The 21,668-nt window shown below is 56.9% G+C and overlaps 1 protein-coding gene across 1 annotated transcript in view; it reads right to left on the bottom strand.

Moving 5' to 3' along the window:
- Positions 1 to 750: 750 nt before the first annotated feature.
- The window catches only part of Gnaz (G protein subunit alpha z), a 59,112-nt gene continuing 38,194 nt past the window's right edge, over positions 751 to 21,668 (bottom strand). Inside the window, exon 3 of the mRNA XM_004672784.2 lies at positions 751 to 2,676. Coding sequence (XP_004672841.1) covers positions 2,332 to 2,676 — 345 coding nt within the window. The 3' untranslated portion in view covers positions 751 to 2,331. The remainder of the gene's footprint in view (positions 2,677 to 21,668) is intronic.

The following is a 21,668-nucleotide window of genomic DNA, read 5'->3' as shown; positions in this document are numbered from 1 at the left end:
CCTCGGCCTTGGTTACCTTTCCTCGTTTACAACGCGAGTCACTTCTGGCAACATGAAGAGGTGGAGAGCATGAAGATGGTCTCTGGGGAGCCCAGCTCTGCACTTGAAACAAGCCCTTGGTGGACACACCGCAACTTCTTGCCACTATAGATGAACTCCAGATGCATGCGCCACTTTGTGCATCTGGCTTTATACGGGTACTGGAGAATCAAACGCTGGGCTGGGAGACTTTGTAAGCCAGCTCCTTTAACCGCTGAGCCATCTCCTCAGCCCTCCTTGACATGGGTCATCACAGTCCCACGACCCCAAGCACCTCTAACCACACAAGGCGGTCGTCAAGGACTGGGTCCCCGAGGCCCCTCCTCACCAGCATCTGTCCTGCACTGCCATGGAGGCCGGCTCCTTTCCAACTCAGGCGCTTCCCTCGGGTGGAGGGCTGGGAGCGGCGACACAGGGCTCAGGAGCAGTGTTTGTGGGGTGAGGAGTCCCTGGCTAGCGCAGGGCGGGGCTGGGGCAGCAGGGCGGGGCCAGGGCCACCAGCGTCACCAAACCCAAAGCTCCAGGGGCCACGCGGGCCCCTCCCTCCTGCGGCTGTCCTTGGCGTTCATTTCTACCTGCTTTCACCTGGGCGCACAGAAACTTGGGGAGGGAGGACCCAGCGTGGAAGGTGTCTCCAGCCGCTCCCCCCACCCCCCCAGGGCACCTATCGCAACCACACATCAGCCAGGCACACAGCACACAGGGACCAGGTTTGGCTCCATTCAGGGTATTTTATTTTCTTAAAGTAGACAATCTGACCTTCATCCCGTCACCAGCTCCCCTCTCTTCCTCGCTGTACATCTCTTCAAGTCCTTGGCTACGGTTCTGTACACTGACCCTGCACACACGGGTGCCGAACAAATGGCGAGAGAGATTGGGCAAGGACTCTGGTGGCGCCTCTGCTTGGCGGCAGGGTTTGTCGTTTATACGTGACCCTCCGCCAAGGTCTTTTCAAAGCTAGCGGCAGGAGGGGCCTCCCTCAGGCCACAACGTGGGCTGTGCCTTCACAGGAGCAGCTCCCGGCCGGGGACCCGGGACCCGGGAGCGCCGCGTCTCGCCTCCCCTTCCTTCACTTGGCAAAGCCACAGATAATTTACACTTTAAATACCAAGACATTTAGCGATTGTTCATTCGCTTCTAGGTGAAGAGCCTCCCTTAAATACATCACATTTATTTTTCTTAAATAAAATAAAGCAGAAAACCTCACCAGTAACAAGAGGACGCTGTAGAGGCTTATGTACAACACGTGTCCTACGAGGCTGGCACAGGACTGCCATTTGCCCCAGAAATCTGTGGGCACAGGAACAGAATCGCCCAGGTAACTTTTACTTACACTCAGCAAGCCAGACACAAGAAAGAGGTCCACCTGAAATAAAATATAATTCGAGAATCTGCATTTAAAAAATACTCAACCACATCTGAAATTGTCTGTAGTTTTGTTTTTCTATGAGACAGGAGATTTGGCCAAAAAAAAAAAAAAAAAAAACCAAAAAACAACAAATAAGAAACAAACAAACCAGAAAAATAAAAAGAGATGTCTGAGAAGAAAAACCCGGTTTTGAGTTATAAAACATCAGACCAGTAGAAGAAAAGCTAGAAACCCAGATGGCCTGGTTTGGAATAAATCGTGCCGCTCATTTTCTCGTGTGGAATTTTGGCTGAATACTTGCAAGAAGCAGTTTAAAAAGCCCACGAGGCTGGAGGCCTGGTCAGTGCCGTCCACCCGGCTCCTCCTCGGGTCCCCGGGTGCAGGACGCTCACGGTGGTGGTGGTGGCCGAGCAGCTATTGTTGGGTGTGGCCAAGCCAGGAATGTGCACAGTGGCCAAGTCCCCAGCGTAGAGCTCAGGTGGCGAGCTGGACTTCCTCCAGGTGATGGGTACACCTGGCCGGCCCTGGCCCCTTGCTGCCTCTCTCCAACAGTCCAACATGGAATCCCATGCAGACTTGAGGCCAACTCAGGAAGGCAGAGTGAAGGGGCAGGATGATGTTGGAATGCACTCATGGCAAGGGCTTCTCACCTCTTCAAGGTAACTTGATGTTTTGGCGAACTCTGCCATCATCAGGTGTGTGTGTGTGCGTGTGCGCGTGTCTACCTACCTATCAATCTATCCATATATAATTTATGTTTGCAGAAACGTGGGGTCAAGAAGGTAGAGGCCAAGGGGTGAGGGACATACTGCTCAGTCCCCGTTCTCCTGCCCCTGGCTGGGCTGGGCCTCGACAGAAGGAGTTGGAGGGATGACACCCCACGCGTGGGTTTCACCTCAGACAAGTGGGCTGCGCCCTGCTCCTCAGCAAAGGCCAATGTACTTGAGGTTGTTCTGAATAATGACGTCTGTCACCGCATCAAAGACAAACTGGATGTTACTGGTGTCGGTGGCACAGGTGAAGTGAGAGTAGATCTCCTTGGTCTCCTTGTTGCGGTTCAGGTCCTCAAACTGCCGCTGGATGTAGACGGCGGCCTCCTCGTACGTGTTCTGACCCTTGTACTCAGGGAAGCAGACAGTCAGAGGGATACGCCGGATCTTCTCCGCCAGCAGGTCCTTCTTGTTCAGGAAGAGGATAAGCGAGGTGTTGATGAACCAGTTGTTGTTGCAGATGGAGTCAAAGAGACGTAGGCTTTCCGCCATGCGGCTCTGGGGTTGGGGAGGGGAAGGAGAGCGCCCGTGTTAGGCTGGCACAGTCAGCAGAGACCCTAGACCCACAGCCCTGCCAGCAGGGCGCCCCCTCTGGTAGGTCAACTTAACGCTGGCCCCCAAGAGAGCACCCTACTTCTAATGGTGGTGGTGGTCGAGGGTGTCTTTCCTCTATCAAGTCAAGTCTGTCTTTATTCATCTTAAAAATAGCAGGCAGGGCTGGAGAGATGGCTCAGCAGTTAAGGCACTTGCCTGCGAAGCCCAAGGACCCAGGTTCAATTCTCCAGCATGCACGTAAGCCAGATGCACATATTTCATTTGCGGTGGCTGAAGGCCCAGGTGTGCCCATTCTCCCTATCTGCCTCTTTCGGTGTCTCACTCAAATAAACAAACTATTTTTTATGCGAGAGACAGAATTGGCACCTCAGGGCCCCCAGCCACTGTAATCAAACTCCAGACATGTGTGCCACCTTGGGCGCATGTACAACCTTGCACACTTGTGTCACCTTGTATGTCTGGCTTATGTGGGATCTGGACAGTAGAACATGGGTTCTTAGGCTTCACAGGCAAGTGCTTTAACTGCTAAGCCAACTCTCTAGCCCAAAATATTTTGAAAAAATATTTTATTTATTCATTTACTTGAGAGATAAAGAGAGAGGCGAACAGAGAGATAGAGAGAATGGGTACACCAGGGCCTCCAACCACTACAAACTCCAGATGCATGCGCCACCCTGTGCATCTGGCTTATGTGAGTGTTGGGGAATTGAACTGGGCTCCTTAAGCTTCACAGGCAAACACCTTAAACACTAAGCCGTCTTTCTAGCCCCCAAAGTATTATTTTTTAAATGGGAAGAAATAGCGGACAGCGTTGGTGAGTTAGGCTGGCCCTGAGCACGCAGACGCAAGGCAGGAAGGAGCGCCACCGACTACGGTGACGATGGCGGCAGCTGTAGCTTGACACGAGGGGCTTCCTGTTCAACCCCCACACCTTCCTAGTCCCATTTCACAGCTGAAGAAACTGAGGCCTGGAGAGACAAGAAATGTATGCCAAGGCTCTTGTGAGGCTTGCTGCACTATGGGGGAGAGGGACAAGAGAGATGGTCCCAGAGCATGGGTTCTCGGAGGATGCCACACAGGACGCCTGCTTTCCAGACCCTATGTTCTGAGAGGCCTAGGCTTTGGCAGTGTCTTTACTGAAAGAGTCCAGTTCAGGGAAGGCAGAATTCACAGTGCACTGAAGTCTGCCTGTCTTTACCCTGGGACCGACCCGCTGTCCACCGACAGACCATGATTTTCAAACTCACCCTTTGGATTTGGTACAATCAACACAGACACTTGGAAAAGCCTTGGCTTTGGCCATGGGTGGAACTGGCTTTTCTGCTGAGAAATAGGAGGTCAGGTCCCAAGCCCCACAGTATGCAGGGAGCTGGCACCTTTGTAGTTAAACCTGGCTGTGATGTTCCCAGTGGATGGTGGTCTAGGAATATCACATTCTACTGTGAGAGTAATTAGCTCCAATGGATTCCTGGAAACAGTACCATAAAGATGACTGTGGGAACGGAGCTGTCGCTTCTCATAAAAACGATGTCATCCCTGGAGCCTTGGCCTCAGACTCCCAACTGGGCATCAGATATGGCCATTTGTGCATACTGGGTCAGTTCACCAAGCGCGTCCTCAGCACTCAGGGCACGGGCCACTGCCAAGCTCCCAGCCCTCCTGACCAGGGAGCTGAGCACTCTAGGCCTGTGAGAACAGAGGCCTGGCAGGGATTCTGGGCTCTGCCTGGGGGTGAGCCAGGAGGGGCTTTCCCCGTCCCGAGGGGGACGACAAGCAGAGCGGAGGTGGGGCCTAGGCTGGTTTCCTTAACCCCACCTGGGGTCATTCTTAAGCCCATTCAGTCTGACCGTTTGCAGGTGTGAAGATCTCAGGGGTGGCTGACAGAGAGCAGGGAGGCCCACTTCAACATTGCTGCATGGTCGGTGCCTATGGGTCAGGGGGGGTCTGTGCGTCAGCCCTCTGTGGGACAAGTGTCATGGGAACAGCTCGGTTGCGTAGCCCTGCAGTGACTACACTTGATTGGCAGCGGGGCGGGGTCGGTATGCCCATGCTTCCCCTTCTCCCAAGCAGTCTGAACTTTCTCTTTCTCTCACGTCTCTTAATATTTGCAAGGAGAGAGAAAGAATGGGTGCAGAAGAGCCTCTGGCCACTGAAAAAGAATGCCAGATGCATGTGTCACTTTGAGCATCTGACTTTACGTGGGTCCTGGGGAACTGAACTTGGGTCCTCGGGCTTTGCAAGTGCCTTAACTGCCAGGCCATCGCTCCAGCCCCCCAGACTGCTTCTTGCTGATGCCTCTCAGTAGACTCTGGGGACCACAGCTGGCGGATCCTTGCATCCGTAACTCAGAGGCCCTGGGACTCACTAGGTGGCACAAAGCAGCGGGCGTAGGGCCAGGTGCCCGGCATCTCCGGGCCCGCCCTCGTCTCAGGCCCATCCCCACACCCCAGTCTGCTCCCGCCCTGGCTGTACGTTAGGGCTCTGATTTCCTGGTGGCTTCTCTATTCTGTGGCGACTGTGGAACCATACTGGCCATCAATTAGTGGACTCCTGGGAGATGACGTGCCTCAAAGAATAACACTTGTCACCCTGGTCCCATTTCCTGGGATCCGCAGGGTCCAGCAGAACCTGCTGGGGGTTCTGCCTGTGCACCTGTCCAGGGCACAGAGCGTCGTGGCCGGGGCGGCTGCCTGCCAGCCACCTCCACGCAGCCACCCGGCCCGCTGCGTTCTCGCTGTGTGTGGGCACGGTTCCTCTAGGGGGAGGATGTGCACGCACGGGCACCTGTACAAACCGGGACGGCTGGCCTGAGCACTGGCATGTGCTCGCTCTCCACGAGAGCCTGGAGAGTGAGGCGGGAACTGCGCACCGCCCGAGGTTGTCCCCAGACCAGACTTGTGGTGCCAAGGATTTGTAAGTTCCAGGTCACCCTTGTCTTTGCCTCTCCAGCTACCAGGGGAGCAAGCGACGTGGGGGTGGGGAACGCAGCAGCCAGTAGGGGTCAGGATGCCAGCCAGGGCTCGCGCCCCAGGGCCACGGACCCTTCTATGCAGCTAGGGTTCACGTGCACATGCATTTACTCCCAGGGATGGGAGACGGCCAAAGACCACCGTCAACCACAGCAGTACCTTGCCCGGGTGAAGCTGACAAGAGGGGCCTGAGCCCAGTTAGGGGGTACACGCTTGGCTCCGAAAGGGCCACGGGGGAGGTGGTCACGAGAGCTCTGACTTGTCCTGGGCCAGTACCTCAGCCGGCCGCTGGCGCCCGTCCCTCTTGCAGCCCCACATGCTGACAGGTGGGCAGAGTGGCATTCTGATACCTAAAACCACTGAAGGAGCTCTGCTATTTTGGGCTGTAACTCTGGGAACTGGGGGGCGTGACAGTGTGCGAAAGGGAGAGCAGGAGTTGTGGCATGCCTCACCCCTGGTCTTCCAGCCTGACCCCCCCACTCCACATCACAGCACCGTTCACGGCCACAGCCCATCCCCTCTGTGGGGCCTCAGCCCAAGGCCCAGCTTCTGGGAAGCTGCCATCTGCCTTCCTGGACTAAGTCTGGCCCGTGTAAGGGGACCAAACACTCAATGGGATGGATGTGCGCGGCCTGGCTTGCCTCACTCTCCCATCGATTTCTGTCTGCTTGGTGTCACAGGCCAGACTCGTTCCAGGGGGGTCTGGAGGTGGTATGGAAGGGAAGGGAACCCCTCACTTGGTAAGAACAAGCCTATTAGCCCAATACAACCTGCGGTGTTCAGACCCTGGAATCTGTTTGGCTGCTTTCTTTCTTTTTGTGTGTGTGTGTGTGTGTGTGGGTTTAAGGTAGTGTCTCACTCTAGCTCAGGCTGGATGGAATTCACTACGTCATCACAGGGTGGCCTCAAACTCACGGCAATCCTCCTGCCTCTGCCTCCCAAGCGCTGGGATTAAAGGCATGTGCCACCACGCTGGGCTTTGTTTGGTTTCATTTTTGAGGTAGGGTCTCACTGTAGCCCAGGCTGACCTGGAACTCACCCTGTAGTCCTAGGCTGGCCCCAGACTCAAAGTGAGCCTCCTACTTCTGCTTCCTGAGTGCTGGGATTCAAGGTGTGCACCACCATGCCTGGGTAGACCCTGGAATCTGGAAGAGCTGCCACTACTGCAAGCCATGACCCACTGCCGGGAGCGTGGCTTCTGACCCCCTGTATGGTCCAGGTCTTGGGAGGGGGCTGCTTTGCCAAGGCTTGGCAGAGAACAGTTTCCACCAACCACATTTCTTTTCTGGAAAGAAGCCCCCCCCCCCCACCTTGCCTTTACCTCTCCAGCTACCAGGGAAGCAGCTGTTGTGGGGGTGGGGGATACAGTGGCCAGTAGTGGTCAGGATGCCAGCCAGGGCTCTGATGCACAGCTCGCTCGCCAGGGCCACAACACCTTCTAGGAAGCTAGGGTTCACGTGCACGTTCACTTATATAAATATCAGAGGAGATCACTCTCAACAGAAGTCTGTGCAGCGCTGGAATCTCACTGCTTGCAGGGAGGAAACCGGTCATTTGTAACAGGGCGAGTCAGCCACGGCACAGCTGGGTAACGGTCCCCAAGGGGGCACAGTCATTTCTTCGCCATTTGTGAGAAGAAAGCTTCTGTTCAGAAACGCCCCAGTGCTCTCGGTGCTACAGAATTGCTTTACCAGGAGTGGCACAACAGGGGCACCTGATGGCTCACTCCTAAGGCGCTTCAAGCACGCTGGCCCGAGAATCTGGGGGTCTGTCCCCAGCACAGCCTCCAGGTGCCCCCACCTGTGGTGGCTGAGCCAGGACTGGCTCTTGGAATGCTGTGTGTGTGTGTGTGTGTGTGTGTGTGCGCGCGCGTGCGCGCACTTCATGGAGATGCTGTCCTGTGGATCCTCAACAACTCCTCTTGGGAACCCAGAACATTCCAGCTTCCCTTGGCCTTCTCTACCAGCAAGTCAGTGGTCCTCAGACACTGGTCAGGTGCCCACCCTCACAGCCGGGAGGGAGGCTTGCTTCCTTACCCCGAGTCCACGCAGCCCGGGGGCACGTCGGTCTGAGGCAACTGGAAATGCCTACTCGCGCTGAGTGTGCGCCGTTATGCAGAAGCCTAACCCTCACTGCACTCGGGCGGGTGGGGCGCCGCGGCCCCGCGTGGCGGCTTGTCCTGGGGCTGCTGTGTGACAAGCGAGCGGCTGGGGAGCGTGTGGCCTGGGCCCATCTCTTGTCTTCTGTCTGCCAGGTTCCCTCTCCCACAGGGTCCCAGGCAGGGCTTGCTCAAGAACATCTTGCCCAGTCTGGAATCTCAAGCCTTGGATCTCTCATAAAATTTAGATGAGGTCAAGGTGTCAGTTCTTTCTGGTACCGGTGTGAATCCTGGGCACGAGTGACTCGGAAACCCAGCCCTGGCAGCAGCTCTGGTCCCTCCTCCCCTCCACAGCTCGTCTCCTGCCCTCTCTCCCTGGGCAGGCGCCGGCTAGGTCAACTGACCGCGGTTCACCGAGTAAGTGGTGGGATGGGCAGGACCCACCCCACACAGAATGAAACGACCGTGGCCGAGGAAGGCCGAGACCTCTTCCCTGCCAGTTCCCACAGTGTCCCCACTTGCAAAACAGGATGTATCAGGGGACCTCCCAGATGAAGCAGGAGGGGGCTGAAGTGGGGACACGGACAGGTGACTCACGGCCTGCAGCAACGGGGACATTTCATCTGGGCCTTTGGGGCTGCCGGGCAGGACCAGCTAAGTGGCATGGAGTGGGGGCCTGAGGATTTGGTGCAGGACCAACTTCGTCCTGCCTGAGCCTCCAGCTTTCTCCACCCTTCAGCCCATCCCTCAGTCTGGCACGCGCAGGAAGACCACCAGCCAGGGGAGAAAAGCCGAAGTCACGCTGCAAGACAGCGGTCAGCTTTCCACCTGGGCAGCGGGTCTGCGCTGGGCGTGAGCGCGCTCCACCCACCAGCCTGCCCCTCCCGCAGCTGAGCCACCACTGAGGCCACAGAGTGCCAGGCTCGGAAGGGAAGCCCACATAAGTCACACCTGGGCTGGACTCGGCATGCTTCACAGCGACGGCTAGACCTCTGGACCTCCCTTTGCAGGGACAGACTTGGGAGCCCAAAGGTGTTGAGACCCTCAGTAGCGGAGAGCCCCCACAGCTGTCCGCCGTGCACCTTCCCATGCAGGGCTGGCTCTGGGCCCAGGACAGCTGCTCAGAAGTGACACTTGGCAAGGTCCTTAAGTGGACTGGGCAGGAGCAGCTGTGCTCAAAGTGACCTTTGTGGGTCTCATCTGCTCAGGAAGCTGGATGGCAGCATTTGCTCTGGGGGTGCTTTTTCTCCTCAGTGGCCCCCCGAAGAAGCTCTGCCCCAGCTCCAGAGATTCCAAGGGCGCCACCCACCCTTCCTCAAGTCTTCCCTGTGCTCCCCACCTGGATCGAGGACTTCTTTGGACATCCTTACCAGGCCAGGCCATGCCGGAGCAGGTTTGCAGCCTTCCCGTGCCCCCAGCTTCTTCCGTCCTCTAGGACCCACCCAGCCTCACAGAAGCATCTTCCAATGCCACACAGTTCTACCCAGCACTGCCAGGGCACTCAGCTATCTCTGAATGCTGAATCTGAATGCCCACCTCTTCCTCCCTTGACCCTGACTGCTGTCCCCAGAACCATTGTACTTTTTTTTTTTTGAGGCAAGCCCATCACACTGTCTTTTTTTTTAACGTAAGAGTGAGAGCCAGTGTAAGCGAGAGAGAGAGAAAGAAAGAGAGAGAGAGAGAGAAGGGGGGGGAGAAAGAGGGAGAATTGGCATGCCAGGGCCCCCAGCCACTGCACTAGAACTCCACACATGTGCGCCCCCTTGTGCACATGTGCAGCCTTGCACGCTTGCGTCACTTACGTGGGACCTGGAGAGCTGAACATGGGTCCTTAGGCTTGGCAGGCAAGCGCCTTCTTAACTGTTAAGCCATCTCACCAGCCCCCACTGTACTGGCTATGAACATCTGTCCGCATACCCTGTGAAGGAGTTGTGAGGGACTGTGTCTGAAGTTCTTCTGAGACACGGGGCCTTCATTGCCACATGCAAGGCAAATATCTTGTCAGTACTGAACCCCAGAGCTTGGTGTTTTTTTTTCTCTTACGAGGGAAGGAGGGAGGGAGAGAGAGAGAGAGGGAGGGAGGGAAGTCCTCTATATCTCCCAGAAGCCACCTGCAGGGCTTGGGACTGAGACACTTGGGAAGGAGAGGGACTCTTCTAAACCCATAAAGCCAGAAGTACCCTTCTGGGGAACTTGGGGGGAATGAGGTCCAGGGGCATGGGGGCCTCCTCCAGTACGCAGAGTGGAGTTGGAGGGACTGAAGCCAGCCTGTCACCTTCTGGGTGTCCCGGGGTCTGACCATGCTGTGGATGAGACCAAGGCTGCTAGGGCAGGGGACTGGCTGGCAGATGTGGATCTGGGCACCGAGCCTCTGGCTGATGCCCTGGCAGCTCAGAAGACAGCGTGCCATGTTACAGCGAGAAGCCGCTGGGTTGGAAATGATCCGATACGAGGCTGCCCACCGCTCCAGGAGCTGGAGTTGGCTGGCGAAGGGTTTCTGTTGAGCGTGGCCCTGCTGGAGCCCGGGGGAGGGGGTCCAAGCCATTCTGGAAGCCACATCGAGGGGCTTGTGCGTGTCAGGCAAGTGCCGTACCACTGAGCCGCATCTCCAGTCTCATTCCACTAGCTAACTCTAGTGGGACTCTGGGCGTGTCACCTTCTGCTCCAAGTCACAGCTCTTCCTTAGTCAAGTACGACGCTCATCAAGGTTGGCCTCCCAGAGCTACTATAACGACTGGGGATTGGTGTGTGTCCCTAGAAAGTGGCTCTGCGCTGGGCACTTAAAGGAGGCACCCTGTGCCTCCCAGAGACGCCTTTCCCGAGACCTCCCTGTCTCCAGCGCCCCCAAGCAGATGTCAGGCTCTGCCTCAGGCTCTTGGGGTCTCCCCAGGGTCTCCCTTGCTTTGTACACTCCTCCCTTCCTGGCCTGCAGATCTGTGATGGCAGCCTGTCTAGTGGCTGACTGGCCCTGCTATACGCGATTTTTGCTCTAGCGTGCACAGGGGAGGCCATTGTCCATGCTCTGCTGTCCTTAAGGAGCTCAGGACACATGGGGGGCTACACAGAAGGAGACAGTGAGGGGAAGCCGGCCAAAGATCCAAACAGGCAGCACGGTCACCGTGCAGGCGCAGGTGCAGGCTGGGGAGGCGTGAGTCATCGCCGGGGGCCCAGACGCTGGCGCCTCCCCAGGCAGTCCCAACTACTGGCTGCTGGAATTCCCACACTGCCCCATCTCCTCCGCGAAGTGCTCCTGGTGGGGGTGGAGGGCTGTGTGTTTAGCATCCCAGTGCCTGGATAGAATTCATGCTCGCCCTCAACCAAGACAAGACAGATGTGGCCTCCTCGTCCGTGAGAACAGCTCACAGGGAAGCTCTGGGCCACCCTGGGTGGTACCAGGCAGCCCCTCAGTCCTTCCCAGCACTGAGCTGCTGGAAGGTGGCAAGACCAGCTGCCACCCAGGGCCAGCTGCCCCTCCCTCTGTTCCGTTTAGCGCTCAGACTCGCTGCAGACGCACTACCGTTTCCATGGCAACCGGAGAGGACGCCTCCACTCTTAGTCTCACACGGCAACCAAAGACGAAAAGGAGGAAGGAACCGCTCGTAGACCAACGTTCATGGCCGTCCACTTGGGGGTAGTGGGAGGGGGCTCTGAGGACAGGCGGGGGAGAGGGGAAGACTCTCTGCTGACCTGCCTCCTGGTGAGGCACTCTACTGTCCCGCCCAAGGAGCGACTGTAGGCTCCGAGGAGTGGGGACTTTGGTGGAGCGCCCCGCAAGCATTCCCGCTTCAGATGTGGAAGCCAGACTCCTGCCCCGCCACCCCTGTCCCAAGGACAGACAGACTGACTCACCCTGAGGCTTGGCTCTTGCTTGTTAATGGCTCACAGGGAAGTGGGAAATGTCTGGGGATGGACTGGGGGAGGAGGTGTCACTGACAGTCCAGTCTGGTTAGCACTTCCCTCTTCCTTGTTTCCCTGGCCCGGAGAATTGCACTACTGACTCCCTTACGCCCCGAGCGCCTGTTGCCTGTCTGCAGCTATGTCCGGATGGCTGGTCAGCACAGCCCGACCAGCACGCTGTGAGCGGAGCGGAGGGGGGTCTGTCTGTCCACCTGCTGGGTCCTGCTGAGGCCCAGGGTCACCTTGCTTAGGATAGCCACTTTCCCACATCCCATTTACTCACCAAGCCAGGCCTTTAAAGCTCTGTTCTGTGGGTTCTTGGGCTGCTGAGGTGGCCCACACAACTCAGCCTACGGGATGCGGTGTTCTGGCTCTAACCACCCGGCTCATGGCCCTCATTTTGCCTCCCCATTAACTCAGCCACTTCCTGGGCTCCAAAGACTACCTTGTGTCTCTCGATCCAGCTGCAGGCTTCTAAGTGACAAGCTGAGACCCTTACTCTCAGGTCCCCTTGCTCATACACCCATTTGACCCTTTCAACCATGGTGCTCAGCCTGAGGACTCTGGGTGGCAGTGTGGGCACCAGCCCAGAAGGGCAGCGGAGCCCAGAAGGGCAGCGGAGGTCAGAGAGGAGCAGGGAGCAGAGCTTAAGAACTGAGACCTCTAGAGGAGGGACCCACATCCTACCAGCTGTCCAGAAAGGCAGAGGGGACAAACACAAGTGTGGCTGGCCAACACTGTGCTAGTGACCGGCAGGAGGCTCGGGGCTCGTATCTGGGCTGGACACTGAGGACGGCACATACATCCTACTGACGATACCCAAGCTGTGGTGGACACAATCCGCAGGGCGGGGCGTGCAGAGGGACTGTGTTCTCTAACACCCGGGGGAGTCTGTCTCTGCCACCACTGTAGCCTCGCAAGGGAGTCCCCCTTTCTACGCAGGCTCTGTTGAGTACCACTCTCCTCCAGAGGCTTCCATCTGGGGCTGAACGCCCCCACACCCAATTCCCAGATGTATCTCTTGCTTTAGCCTGGTGGCCTCTCACCTCGGTCCTTGTCACACGCGCACTGCTCCTCGTCTGGGTGCAAGGGGCTGCTTGGCGCACCGACTCCAGTTCTCAGCTGTCCTGGCCTCAACCCATCCTTTCGTCCATGGGACCCCGTTCTTCTCAATGTTCAACATCTGCCCACAGCGGCCGAGCCGGCTGTCTCGGGACCTCCTTCCCCCAACTCTGGGCAAGCTGCAGACAGGGCTGGTTGGCATTTGACCACCGTGTGTGCTGGGTGTGGAGGGCAGTTGGGGTAAGAGGAAGCGTGGGTGTTTGGCTGCCCTCTCTGTGCCCCTATTCCTGGGCACTAGCCTAAAGCTGGTCTCATCAGTGCTGCGTGTGCAGGAGCTGTGAGAGGAAGCTTAGGGCATGGCTGGAGCGTCCAGGAGAGGCTGGGCAGGGCTGGGTCTAGGCTTTCCTTCCCACGGCAGGCCAGCCTGGCCTTCCAGTAACTGTGGCCCACATCCTTCCTCACCACAGCTCCACTACAACATTCAACCAGTCAGCCTGGCAAGAGACTGAAAAGATGCCTGACGTGCAGGTGGTCTTTGGTTTTTTGAGGTAGAGTTTCATTCTAGCCCAAGCTGACCTGAAACTATGTAGTCTTAGGGTGGCCTCGAACTCATGCGATCCTCCTACCTCTGCCCCCCGAGTGCTGGGATTAAAAGCGTGCGCCACCATGCCCGGGTGGTCTTTGGTTTTTAAATGGCAAGGCAAGCTGTGTGATCTCGTAACTTGGCCGTGGAGGTTCCATATTCACGATTCAGCACCCTCTGGCTGATCCTCTGGATTCTGTGCGGTTAAGCAGAGGGCCTGGGCCTGGCTTCTTGGCTAGCCTTCCCTCGACAGGTGTCCAGTGCGTCATGCTGGGGGACCCCGTGGCTCAGCTGCCCGACTCTGGCTCTGGCACTCCCACCCCAGCTGCCCCTGCGCCTGAATCCACACAAGCCGCCTGGCTCCACAGGAGATTAGCAAGTGGCACAAAGGGATTAGCCACCGGGGTGGCCGCACCTTGTAAAGTCACAGACGTTCTGGGTCTTTTTTTTTTTTTTTTTAAACCAGCCTTCATCCTGTCCTCAGTTCTGTTCCTGTCCGAAGCCTATCACCTTCTCTCCTCCCAGCCCCCAACCCTCTCCCCATCTAGGCAGGGAGGGAGGGAAGGGATCTAGCTGTACAGTTTACAAAGCGTACTCGGTCCAGCAGCAGATGGGGTCTCTCTGGGCTGGGATGAGGGGCGTAACACAGCCAAGTGCAGAAGTCACAGCCCCTGCTTACCCAGGTCCTTCCCGGTGCCCAGTGACAAGTGCGACGCTCATGGTAACAGCACAGGGCAGGCCTGCCACTGCAAACAGCAAAGGCTGTTTAAACAAGATAACAGGCCATGGGGAAAGCTATAATACCTCAGTCGATGACAGTCTGGAAAGCCCTTGTCCTAAACCTGCTGGAAACCCAACGGGAGCTGCCTCCTGTCCCATGCCGCAGTTCAGCACATGGCCACCTCCTGTTTAAATGTACGGTGTGGAGGGCGCTGGGGTGACCCTTACCTCCCACCCTTGCCCAGTCCCGGGCAGCAGGCAGCTGAAGGTCCTCCTCAGCAGGTGATGAAACCACAGGTCCAGAGTGAAAGCCTCTGGCTTGGCCACTCGGACAACCTGTGCTCAGCACCCAAGCCTCATCGGGGTGGTGGTGGGGCGGGCACTGGATCAAGGGCTTGCAAGTTCCATGCGTAGCGTTCTGGGCTGGCTCTGTGCTGTCTGCTACCTTTCTGTTTCCATTTACTCTGTCAACAACCACGCAGGTATCTCCCCCATCCTTCTGCACGGGTAACTCTGAGCCTATGTCGGCCCCTGGTGAATTGCTCCAGATCCGTAAGAGTCAAGTGAGGGGCTTGGGAGTTGGGGCTCACAGTTCTTTAGCCATCTGGACCTGAGCCACCTAGATGGACACAGGTGGCCACGCGACAACCCAGAAATGACTGCCACACCAGGCCCCAGTGCAAGGTGGACATGGTGCTGGACCCACAGTACTTTCTCAGGTCCCAGTGAGGGTTTCACCAACCTGGCAGGGATTTCCAGGGCTCTGAGTGCAGCTACCAGACGACATTGCCTTGTGAAGTCTGCGTAGCAGCAGCCTTCTAGCCTTAGGCCCAGTATCCCACAGGCCACCCTGTTTTCTGTTTTTGACCTCAGTGGATCTCGGAATCAATGATCAGCGAGTCGTCAGCACACAGAGAGACCCTCCTGTCCCAGCAGGCATTGGTCAAAGTCTCCCAGGAAGGCAAAGCCCCAGGGTATGGTATGACATGGGCAGTGGGCATCACATACCCAGTGTGAGTGATTCAGTCACATTCTAAGACAAAAACCCCACAAGATGCATGAGGTATTTCCCCTGAAACGACCTGGACCTCCGAGTCCTGCCCCACTCCCCATGCCCAGTAAGCTGGCAGGACTGCGGGGTAAGGGTTCAGGCTCTGGCGCACACGTTCGACCCCGCAGGAAGGAGCGATCCTGTCCAGAGACCTCGGCTGCCTTCTCCGTAGGTGAAATGACAGCCTTCTCTTTGGTTCTGAGTTAGATCATGTCACCTTGGTCTACGACTCCTGCTGACAGGCCCTGACAGGAAATTAACTGACGGCAGGACACGGGTGCCTTGCAGGTGGGCGGCTGTCAACACAGACGCAGGCCCGAGAAGGAAATTGTGGTGTGCAGAGCCCCTCCTATTTAACCTGTGGAGGACGCTGGGGGCACACAGCCCACAGCCTCGTCCGCAGCGCCCAGGCGCGCCCCCGCCCCCCGCAGGCACCAAGCTAGTGAAACGCCTGGCAGCAGACGTCAGGGACAGGAGGAGCGGGATAAGGCGAGATGAGAACCCATGACTGTGGTCTATAGGATGGACTTCAGCAACACTTAGCCTTTACGTAAAATGTAAATATTTGCATCAAAACTGCCCACAACGGACCTCCCTTTGCAGGCTGAGGTGGAGGGGGCGTGGATCAAGCTCCCCTTGTCTAGCGCCGTGACTACATGCTTTGAGTGGAGGCTGCATCCTCCTCTGAATATAGCAGTTGCCCAGCCGTAAGGGCCAGCGGGCTAGCAGGATGGCCTAGGAGATGTCCCCCATAAACTCATGCGTTCTGAATGCTTGGTCCGCGGCTGGTAGCAGTTTGGCAGGTGGAGCCTTGCTGGGGGACGTGTGTTCTTGGGGGCGGGCTTATGAGCACTCTAGCCGGCTTCCCTTCGCCAGGGCTGTGCACACTCTCCTGATGCTGTTGGCCAGGAGGTGATGTACAGCCTCTGCTCATGCCAAAGTTTCCCCTGCCATTACGGAGTTTTCCCTCAAGTCGGGAAGCCAACATAAACCCCTTCCTCCCATCAGCTGCTTTTCAGGTGTCTTGTCCACAACTAGCCAGGAGGTTGTGCAGAGAGAGGCCGTTGCACGGGGTGGCTACCGGCCTTTGCAGCAGGCAGAGACTGTCGTGCCAAGGGAGCCCCAGATAAAGGAGTCCTGGGCTGTCTGCTCCGACCTTCCGTAGTTGGAAGTAGGTGCCTGGGCCAACTCTGATACCTTGTTGTGTCCTGGACAGTCACCAAGGCTTGCTCAAAACCTGCCCAAGGCCATGTGGACCCCTCTGGGCTCCACGCAGCAATTAAAAAACACAAACTGATGAGCTGGGCGTAGTGGTGCACACTTTTAAATAATTCTAGTACTCAGGAGGCAGAGGAAGGAGGATCACTGTGAGTTCAAGGCCACCCTGAGACTAGCAAGTGGATTCCAGGTTAGTGTCGGCAATAGTGAGATCCTGCCTAAACCCCCCCCAAAAAATAAAATAAAAACCCAAAGAGGGTTGGAGAGTGGCTTAGCAGTTAAGGAACTTGCCTGCAAAGCCTAAGGATCCATGTTCAACTCTCCAGGCACACAAAGATGAGGCAAGGCCGCACATGCACACAAGGTGGCACACGCGTCTGGAGTTTGATTGCAGTGGCTCTGGTGCTAGGGTGCCAATTCTCTTTCTACCTCTCATTAAAAATTACAAAACAAGACACAAGCCCCAATTAGAAGAGAATGCCCCTCATGCACTGCTGCCCCAGCCATGATCTTGGCAGGCAACAACACCCACCCCGGCTAGCGCCCTCTGAGCCCTTTCAGCCCTACCGTGAGCAGCCGTCCCCTGTCCAGCTGAAGGCAGGATCCTGAGCCCACACCCTCCACCTGGAAGAACTCTTGGCCTTCAAGTCATGTGGGTCAGGCATCACTTCATCTCGGAGAGTCCCCCAACACCTCACCTGTCCCCTCCTGGCCACACACGAATCACCCCATGGCCGCATGAAGCTGTCCTCCAGGGACAGGCAGTGAGGGCAAATGCGAAAGGCAGCTCAGGGCAACACTCAGGATGGGCCGCAGGCCTGCCGAGGTGACCCCCACGAGCCAGGGACAGGGCTGGCAGTGTGAGTGTTTGGACATCAGTGAGCCAGGACCTCAGAGACCAGTGCTGGGACCTAAAGCAGCCCTGGAAGCCTTGCCCGTGGACAGAACCTTGGCAGAGCAGACACAGTACAATGGAAGGGCAAGCCCAGAACCCAGGCTGCTCGCTGGGCCATGGCCTTGGCCCTGCTGAGTCCCAACCGGGGTCACTCGGCCTCCCCTGCTGCCCCAGGCGTAGGCACCTCGGGTCAGAGGTACTTAATGGCGTGCGTGTGCTCCCATGGGCTCCTTGCCGCTCAGCAGTTATCTCCTGGCCTCAGTGGGACCCACATCACCTCAGCCAAGGGGGATCTTCCTGGGAGAAGGATCTCCTGTCCCAGCCTCCTTGTTGAGAAATGGCCTCCCACCCCCACCTACCCAGGCCTGGACCAGACTTCCTGGGCAAAAGAAGGGCAGTTTGCTGGGTAAGTCAGAGGACAGTGTGACAGACCCAGCCATGGACACCTGCCTAACAAGTGCCGCCCCAGTGTCCACGCAGACCTCTGCAGGGCTGGGGTCGGGATGCTGGGTCAGGGTCCCAAGGCCCTACGGGGCAGCTGCCACAGGTCAGGAAAGGCTGTGCAGGACGCAGCCCTGGGCTGGCCTTTGGAGGAACCTCAGGACATGAGGCCCAGGACCCTGGGTTGACAGTGGTTCCATTATTAATAAAATTAGAGACAGTGTAAGAGCTAAGGAGGCACTGGCTGTGGGGTGCAATGAATGAGATCGGAGTCGGTCAGTACAGGTCCCCCCCCCCCCCGCCCCCGTTCAGAGCATGCACAGAGCAGGGACACCTTTCACGCCGGTTCCACTAACCACAGGCGTCCTCCTTAGACACTCAGAGCTCCCCCATCTGTCCCCACCTCTTCCTGTAGTTCCAGTCACCGGCTCTTCTGGGTAGCAGACATCCCCCCCTCACACCGCACACCCCGCCAATACCTGATCACCAGGAGGCCACCTAGACAGTAAGGCCCCTCGGGCTCTTGACTACCACTCCCCGAGCCTGTTCTTGATAAGTGGAAAAATTGTTTCTCAGTTCTTGGATTATACAAATCCCTTAAAACAAAAATAATCTTGTGTCCTAAACCCCAGAGCTGTTCTGATGTGTGTGTAACGAGCAGGGCTAATGCGCTCAGGAAATTAATTACCCACTGGCCAGGGCAGCTGAGTGGACGGGGCGGAGAAGCTGCTCTAGCCTGAACTTCTTGGCAAAGCTCAGGGCGGGGCGTCTTCACGCTGACCTGGGAGGTGCGGCGTGGGCACCAGGTGAGTGTGCACCCCCCTCAGCCCTGATGTCCCTGTGTGTCTGGGATGTGCCGTCTGTGCAGGCAGAGCTAGGGGCTTTCCACGTGGCCCTTTACTTATTTAATAATAACAATAGCAATTGTTATTATTTTGGGCTTTCGAGGTAGGGTCTCACTCTAGCTCAGGCTGACCTGGAATGCACTCTGTAGTCTCAGAGTGGCCTCAAACTGATGGCGATCCTCCTACCTCTGCCTCGCGAGTGCTGGGATTAAATGCGAACGCCACCACGCCACACTTGCACGTGCTTCTCTCCTTCCCTGTCCTATGCACGGCATGGTGTCCTCCGTAGCCCAGAGTCCCTTGGGTCCCGCCTTTACCAGCTGCCCCAGGAGCTCACCATAGCTCCGTTCTGCCAAGTCCAGTTCAGACCTCCATCCCACGTTTATCTGCATCGTTAGCCCCCTTCACTCCTGTAAGCTGTTCCCAGGGCACTGGGGTCCCTCCCGGCTTCTGCCCCGGTGGACGCTGTCCCCGTGGGGCACTGGTGAGGAAGGACACGATGAGCCTCTCTCCCCCCAGACTGCACCTTGTCAGCTGTGGGACTTGCACATCTCCATGTGGCTGCTTCCTGGATGCACGGCCCAGAGCTCTGCTCCCTCTCAGGGAGGACAGGCCTCGCTGGAGCGGATGGTCTCGCCATGACAGAAAGTACAACTCGGCACCACGGCCGTTTCTCCGCGCAGTAGAATTGTTCTCAACCCCACCCCACCCCAACGAGAGCAGCAGGGGGGGCCGGGACGGACGAGGTGCCACCCTGGCAAATGAGCCTTGTCCGGCGTGGACGGAGTCAGAAGTCACCGAGGAGGTGCAGACAAGGACCTTGGCCTGATTCTGTAATTCATCAACGGCTGAGCCGGGCCCTGGGCAGGCCCTTCCCACCAGGTGTCCCACATGTCTAGCAGCCGGCAGGTGGCGGGGGCGGGGAGAAGGCCTGATCTATAAAGTTGGCCGATTACGGTGGCTGATTTCAAACCATCAATAAGATGTCAGACAGCTCAAAACTTTCTAAAAATAAAGAACTGGCTCCTGCACGCTGCTAGAAGCCAGCTGCAGCTCCCTATGGAGAGGGGTTCTGCCACATCACCCCTGGTCCCCCGACACCCTCCTCTGCAGCCGGTGCGCATGCCGCTTTACAGCTTCCCAGCGCTAAGGTCAGAAAGGGAGCCCATTTCTGCTGTAAAAGGGGCCCCCTCCCACCCACACCAAGGCCCAAGCTGGCTGCCCTCCTGCCTCAGCACCATCAATAGTGTTAAGAGAACCAAGGCCACCATGGTCTCCCGTCTGTACTCTCTGTTAACGCAGGTGGCTGTCATCCTGGTGGAAAAGAGGAGATGATGGGGCTGGCATCCCTCAACCTGGGTCCCGGGATGGTCTCCAGTAACCACGCAGGACAGGTGGCCAGCCACTGTGGAGGGCTGGCTGTTGGACAGACTGACTGACAGAGCCAAACCATAGGGAGAAGAGAGGGTGATTAATGAATGAAAGGGCCATGCTAGAAACGCAAAACTCTTCTCTCATAAACAAAAAAAAAATCTAAATATTTCATTTTTACTTATTTGAGAGAGAAAGAGGGAGAGAGAGAGGAGAGAGAGAGAATGGGCGTGCCAGGGTCTCCAGCCATTGTAAGGAAACTCCAGATGCATGTGCCACCTTGTGCATCTGGCTTATGTATGTCCTGGAGAGTTGAGCCAAAGTCCTTTGGCTTTGCAGGCAAACGCCTTAACTGCTAAGCTATCACTCCAGCCCTAAAACAACAACAACAAAAAAAGTGTGTTTTTAAAAAGGGCTAGAGAAAAGTCTCAGCAGTTTAAGGTGTTTTCTTGCAAAGCCTGATGGTCGTGGGATGGATTCCCCAGTGCCCATGTAAAGCCAGGCACACAAAGTGGCACCTGCAGCTGGAGTTCATTTGCGTAACAGAAGGCCCCGGGGCACCCATATTTTCTCTCTCTTTCTCATAAATAAGTATTTTTTAAAAAGAAACCCCAAACTCCACCACACAGGACATGTGGCTGGTACAGGTGGCAGGGAGATGCTTTCAGGAGCAGACCCCAGTCCCAGAGCGCAGGCACACCACACTGAGGACGAGAAGTTATCGCAGGAAGAAAGTCAAAGACGGGCTCTGCCCTTGGGAGCTCCTAGGCATAGCCTGTGTAGCTTATGTTCCTCTAGGGTGTAGAGGGAAGGGGTGCCAGCCCAAGTATCTGAAACGGTTTTGGCAAGCCCAGAGCTTTATGCCAGGATACATTCCTTTCTCCACAGCTCTTCCTCATAATGGGCTCCTTTCCCATAAGGGGGAAACTTAGGGTCCTAGGTGAGCAGACACTGACTGTTTTGGGAGACGGTGGGATAGCTGAGTCTTTCCTCATCCTCTCTTCCTGTCTCAGTCTGACCCCTTCTGCCTCCTCGCCTTCTGTGGAGCTTCTTGGGGTGGAGCTGCCTTTCGAGGGTCACTGGTCCCTGCGAACCCACACCCCTCTGCCAGCCTGCCCCACTTGTCTCTGGCCCAGGAGGTCTCCACTGTCCCAGGTCATGATTTGTGGACACCATAGGCCAACTGTATGAGGTCCTTCCACATCATAAGATCAAATGGCGCTGCCTGGAGTGGAGAAGGGTGGCAGGTTCCTGGCAGATAGGCTGAGTGCCTCTCTGGCCCAGTTCTCAGCGTTGTACGCCAGTGCCGATGCGCCGTCTTCCACTGGGTTCTATTAGAAGCAGGAGGCGGAGCAGGGACGTGCTGTGCTGGGGTGTCCTGTGGAGCTGCTACTGGCTGAGTCTGCCTGGAAGGCCCGCCTAGGTGGTGACCTGCATCCCCCAAGAATGTGGGGCTGGTTGATAAGGAAGGGGCTGTGATTTGACTGGCAAGTGTCCCCCACTTCTAACACTTGAGCCCCAGTTGATGGCTGTTCTTTGGTTAGCCAGCAGAAGTCGGTCAATGGGGTGGGGACGAGACCTAAAGACGACGTACACTTCTGGTTTCCGCCCAAGCTCTCTGATTCCCGATCCACCAAGATACGGCCGGGCTGTTCTGCAAGCCTGTCACCCCTGTCCCCACGCTGCTCCTGCTGTGACGGCCTGTGCTCTCGGAACGACGAGCATATCAGACCGCTCCGTCCTTACAGTGCTCTTTGTCACAGCCAAAAGGAAAGCAAGTAACCC

Source organism: Jaculus jaculus, chromosome 13 (genome assembly GCF_020740685.1).
Source record: "Jaculus jaculus isolate mJacJac1 chromosome 13, mJacJac1.mat.Y.cur, whole genome shotgun sequence".
NCBI lineage: Eukaryota > Metazoa > Chordata > Mammalia > Rodentia > Dipodidae > Jaculus > Jaculus jaculus.
The sequence above is the reverse complement of the archived record's forward strand: the minus strand, read 5'-3'. Positions and strand labels throughout refer to the sequence as shown.